The sequence below is a fragment of the Porites lutea genome, chromosome 3 (genome assembly GCF_958299795.1).
Source record: "Porites lutea chromosome 3, jaPorLute2.1, whole genome shotgun sequence".
Taxonomy (NCBI): Eukaryota; Metazoa; Cnidaria; class Anthozoa; order Scleractinia; family Poritidae; genus Porites; species Porites lutea.
The window spans coordinates 51527245-51529744 of record NC_133203.1 but is presented as its reverse complement, the minus strand read 5'-3'; the positions used below and the strand labels follow the sequence as shown (position 1 = coordinate 51529744).

At 34.2% G+C, this 2500-nt stretch overlaps 1 protein-coding gene across 1 annotated transcript in view; it reads left to right on the top strand.

The window, feature by feature from the left end:
• The window catches only part of LOC140931426 (D-3-phosphoglycerate dehydrogenase-like), a 14478-nt gene that overhangs the window by 320 nt on the left and 11658 nt on the right, over positions 1-2500 (top strand). The window contains exon 2 of the mRNA XM_073381248.1: positions 1-102. This exon is cut by the window's left edge and continues 50 nt beyond it. Coding sequence (XP_073237349.1) covers positions 1-102 — 102 coding nt within the window. The remainder of the gene's footprint in view (positions 103-2500) is intronic.

The following is a 2500-nucleotide window of genomic DNA, read 5'->3' as shown; positions in this document are numbered from 1 at the left end:
GATCAAGGCAGGGAATAAACTTAAAATTATAGGTCGAGCTGGAACTGGTGTCGACAACATTGATATCCCTGCAGCTTCACTTCAAGGAGTTATTGTTATGAAGTAAGTTCAGTTGATACTAATTTTTCTAGCTTTTCATGAACTAGTAAAGAGAAGCCTTGGTTTTTACAGCTTTCATATCCGAAATGAGTTATATTCTCGTAACTGAAGTAAAGGATTTACAGTGAAAAAATATTCGGTCATATTCGTTTATTTTTTTTGTTACCTACAGCGCATGACCCACCCCGCAGAAAAAAGATTTTTGTTTGCCATGGTTTTTAGCAAATTAATACAGAAGTTTTTTTTACAAATTTACAAAAGTTTTTGTTGCTGTCGGGGGGGGGGGGGGGGGGAGGACTCTTTGTAAAAGTACGAAGAAACTGTAAAAATACTGGAGTGTCAAATTACATTTAAGAAGAGGTGGAGAGTGGACACCACACTGATGATCCCAATGTTTTTAAGATGGAATCCACCAGGACATTGAGTAATTTTGATTTTCAGTGGACAAAAATCTTGTACCAGAATAATTTAAGCACATTGCATTCTTTCTTACATTTTTCGAGGGCTAAAGATGTCATAAATCATCTGTAGTGACACCAAAAAAATTTCTTCTGGGAGCCAGAGTAAATGAATGTCAAATCTCACAAAATTATCTCTCACACATGAAATTTTGAGAATTTTACCTGTGTAATCACTATTCTTGTGAAATTTGACATTCAATTTCTCGGACTTCCATGAGAAATTTTCTTTTGTGTTACTACATATGATTTATTACATCTTTAGCCCTCCCAAAATGTAAAAAAAGAATGCAATATTCTTTAAATTATTCTGGTACGAGGTTTTTGTTCACTGAGAATTAAAATTGCTCAATTTCCTGGTTGATTATGTCTTAAATGTTCAGTGTTTTTCTTGGACTAAGTGGTAAAATATCTGTTCACTCATTTTCATACCATTTGATCAGGAAAATAAATGTCATGAAACTTTTTTACTTGTGGTTTGCACTAACAGAGCCCTTTTGAGAAACATGCATTTGGTGCAGGGTGAAACAGTTCTGAAGAAAGCTAAACTACCAACTTTCAAAACCGCACACTTCAGGACTTTGCTATATTAATGTATAAGGTTAAGAATAACTTAGTCCCATATATCAGACCTTTATCATTGTAACACAAATACATGTAAGTATATCTTTGAAATGCAGATGATTTTTCTTTACCAAGATTTAATACTACCAAGTATGGCAAACATAGTTTAAGGTACACAGGACGTTTTATTTGGTCTAAACTGCATAAGTCCATCAAAGTTACATCATAGATAATTGAGCTTAAACTGGAAATGGATGGGAGGGATGTTATTTTTAGTAGCGTGTATTCTTAGTTCTCCTAGATAGGTGTCTCAAATTAGTTTCTTGTAAACTAGAATGAAAGACATGATAATAAAGTTGTTGTTGTTATTATTATTATTAATTGTTTTAATTGAATGAAATGTTCTTAATTTGAATAGTTTTTGTTTAATGGAATGAATTTTGTTTTTCTGATCAAAACTAAATGTTTTTTTTTAAACAAAAGCAATTGTAAATAGCGTTTTGTCAAAATAGTTTTTCTTAGAGTGAATTAACCCATTCGCTCCTGGAGATTTTGCCGAAGAACGCGTTTTGAAGCTAGTCGAGTGGTTTTCTGGTCACTGTTGTGCTATAAAGAGCTAAAACTTACCACAAACCGGTTACAGGTTGTAAATTCGCAGCCTTCTGATCCAGATTCAAAATATTAGCTTGCAAAGTTCGGGCATGCGCAGAAAGCAAAATTTCGAGATAGTTTTTGGGTTTAAAAGTGACACAGCAGTCTTGACTTTTACTTTTCACTTTCTCTCCTCCCCTCTTTTTTCGCTTTTCTTGCCTCATTTTTTTTTCTCTTGCTGGGCGTTTTGTAGGCTTCGTTTTGGTGGGAAGAGTTTTTAGGAAAGCTTTTAGCATCTTAGGATTAGGTAAAAGGAAAGGTAGGTGAGCAATGGAACAAGATTTTCATGGAGATTTTCAGGTCAATGTCACATGGTTTTTTGCTTCTTTCTCTGGTGTCCTCGACTGAATTGTGCTCATTCTGGTATGGTTTGAAAGATCTCTTCACTCTGCACAAGTTAGTAGACAAAGTTGTCCTTGACCATTAAAACTGATGACATCACAAAGGGTAGAAAGGACGCAGATCCGCACGGGCGGTTACAGGCGGTTCGGGGGCGAATGGGTTAATTGTAAATAGGGTTTTAATAGTTAGCATTGTTATCAATAAAATGTGTTCGAATTTTGGATTAATTTTCCCCTTATCTCTATTGCAAAGCTGCATTTGTTTACAAATGTGATTAAACCGTTCTTAAAATTATGTAACTTTTATTTTTTCAAATCAAAAACGAGCATGATCTATGTAATAATAACAATAATATTAATCATACATTAGGTAGCTAGAAGAACAGG